A 3008-nucleotide genomic window follows, 5' to 3' on the forward strand; every position below is an offset into this window, starting at 1 on the left:
ACTAGGCAGGCACCTCACCAAGATTTCCTCTCTGGCCACTCCGCTTCACAATGTCACCCCCTCCGCCATTGCCAACAGGAAGAAGATGAAGTAAAAGAAAACCAAAGAAGACAAAATGGGCAAGGAAAGAACAGAGGAAGTGACTGCCTGGACTGGACTGACCCAGGAGCTCGAATGCTGCCTATCTTGCCAACCCCACCATCTTGTATTTGTGGAATTGACGAACTCAGCGGATAGAAGTCATCAGGGAAATACTCCTGATCAAACCTAGATCTAAATAAGAGGTAAATGCTATTAATCACTTCAGCCTTGGACTACTCTGTTACACAATACTAACTGCTTCTCTTCCTGGTCCTACAGCCACCACTGATATCTCTGAGTGGGCCACCTCCTCGTAACCTCCCATGTGAATAAAGGTTCCTCCAGCTCTCTGCTCTCCATTTCTCACATTTAATCTTAGACCTTGCCCCATCACTTCTCAATCTCCCAATCACTTGAAAAAGCCTCTTCTGAACAATCAAAATTATATAGTACCTTTTAACGTTGTAGCACATGTCAAAACATTACGCGGGGTGTGATTATGCAAACTTTTTACAGTTATGTCAAGAGATATTCAAACAGGTGGCTAAAACCATTGACAAAGAAGGAGGCTTGAAGGAGCCCAGTGAAAGAGGAGAGAGCTGGGAGCTTCAGGGAATGAATGCCCCAGAACTTGGATCTTCAGCAGCTGAAGGTAGGCTGACAGTGGCACAATGAAGGAAACTGAGGAATTTGAACAAGGCCAGAATTGAAAAAAAAAGCAGAATCCTATGCTTTTACTTATTATTTTACAAAATGATTCAATCTTGACTTTCTAGTGGGATGCAGAGGTTTGACAGCTGGGGTGATTAAACAAAGCTAAGTGCTTATCTTCTGTTGCAAACCTGGCATTTTCTTTGGCACAATTTGCTTCCATTCAAGCATTTCATTTGCTGCAATGTACAAAGTGCTTTGCCCCCATTGCAGAGGTTGTTGCAATGTGCTCTTCCTATTGCAGTGGATAGATTTCACTTGCTGCAATTTGCATGAATCTGGTGGGAATATTGCACTGGGAAACAAGTCCCATTAGCCCCTAAATCATCACAAATGTGAAATAATAAGGAATTTAATCTCTGGGATGGCTAATGCCTGACTGTGGACACTATCTAGGATGTAATAAACTCACGCTAGGTTTTATCAATGAACAAGTGAACCAAAAAAAAGACCATTTATTATAACACTTATTCCTTAAGACAGATACAGCCATAGAGTCATACAGCATGAAAACAGACCCTTTGGTCCAACTGGTCCCTGCTGACCATGTTCACAAACTAAAAAAAATGAAAGAACTGCGGATGCTGTAAACCAGGAAACAAAACAGAAGTTGCTGGAAAAGTTCAGCAGGTCTGGCAGCATCTGTGAAGGAAAAAGCAGAGTTAACATTTCGGGTCCACTGACCCTTCCTCAGAAGGAGAAACGTTAACTCTGTTTCTTCCTTCACAGATGCTGCCAGACCTGCTGAGCTTTTCCAGCAACTTTGTTTACGTTCACAAACTAAACTAGTCCCACCTTTAGCGTTTGGACTTAAACCAAATCTAACTATCAAAATTAATTAGCATCTTGAAGGATTATTAATTACTAATATGCAACTTAAACTATACCCCAATCCACACATATACTCATTCAAAGCTAGGATAAATAAGACAGATGAGACAGTCTTTTTAGAAATTAAGCAAATAAACTAAAGAACTGTGGATGCTGGAGTACTGAAACTAAAAGCAAACTTGCTGGAGAAACTCATGAACCCTGGTAGGATCTGTGGGAAGAAAGCAGAGTTAACATTTCAAGATGCTGCCTGACCTGCTGTGTTCCTCTAGCTCGACACTGTATCGATTCTGACTTCCCAGCCGGCAGTTCTTGCTATCTTCATGTTTTCCCCCATTGTAGTGATGGAATTGAACTTCCTGCATCATGTCTCCCCGCAGTGCATTGATTGCATTTCACTTGCTACAACATGTTTCCCCCCACTGCAGTGATGGAATTGAACTTCCTGCATCATGTCTCCCCCCAGTGCATTGACTGCATTTCACTTGCTACAACGTTTCCCCCCACCACTGCAGTAATTGAACGGCATTTGCTGCATCGTGTTTCCCCCCATTGCAGTGATTGAATTGCACTCACTGCATCGTGTTTCCCCCTCATTTGCAGTGATTGAATTGCACTCACTGCATCGTGTTTCCCCCTCATTGCAGTGATTGAATTGCACTCACTGCATCGTGTTTCCCCCCATTGCAGCGACGGAATAGCAATTGCTCCATCGTATTTCCCTCCCGTTACAACGATCTCTTGTCACTGAGTGGATTCGGCAACGCTGCGCGCGCGGGGTATCGCGGCAGGGACGTTGTCAGGTGCGCATGCGCACTGCCGAAGCCCAGCCGCCCACGTGATGTAGATGTTTCTGGGATGTGGGTTGCCTGGTGAGCGGCGGGGAGATGACAGCTCGCCCGCCCCATCATTTCACCGTTTCACAGGCGGTGCGCGGTCGGTTGGTTTTTTTTGCTCCCTGTTCGTTTGTGTTTTGGTAAGGAAGGGGTTTGACAGCGCCGCCCGGCTCGGACGCCATCTCTGTCAGGATGAAGTTGTTCTCCGAGGCGCACAAGACGGTGTTCGTGGTGGATCACTGCCCGTACATGGCCGAGTCCTGCCGGCAGACGGTGGAGTTCGACATGTTCACCAAGAACCGGGCCCCAGGCATCATCCCGCTCGCTCCCATCTCCAAATCCCTGTGGACCTGCGCCGTGGAGTCGGCCATGGAGTACTGCCGCATCATGTACGACATCTTCCCGGCCCGGAAACTGGTGAGAGGCCGGGGCCCGGCTGCCGGCGGGCCCGGGGGGGGGGGGGGGGGGGGGGGGGGGGGGAGGGAAGGGGAAAGCAGATGGGGGGCAGAGAAAACTTGGGGGAGAGGGGGGAGGGGGGCGGAAGCGGAC

At 47.6% G+C, this 3008-nt stretch overlaps 1 protein-coding gene across 3 annotated transcripts in view; it reads left to right on the forward strand.

The window, feature by feature from the left end:
• Window positions 1–2504: 2504 nt before the first annotated feature.
• ints13 (integrator complex subunit 13) overlaps window positions 2505–3008 on the forward strand; it is a 63391-nt gene continuing 62887 nt past the window's right edge. For all 3 annotated transcript variants that reach the window (XM_020513361.2, XM_048610451.1, XM_048610453.1), the window contains exon 1: window positions 2505–2876. In XM_020513361.2, coding sequence (XP_020368950.1) covers window positions 2652–2876 — 225 coding nt within the window. In that variant the 5' untranslated portion in view covers window positions 2505–2651. The remainder of the gene's footprint in view (window positions 2877–3008) is intronic.

The sequence above is a fragment of the Rhincodon typus genome, chromosome 22, assembly GCF_021869965.1.
Source record: "Rhincodon typus isolate 14 chromosome 22, sRhiTyp1.1, whole genome shotgun sequence".
Taxonomy (NCBI): Eukaryota; Metazoa; Chordata; class Chondrichthyes; order Orectolobiformes; family Rhincodontidae; genus Rhincodon; species Rhincodon typus.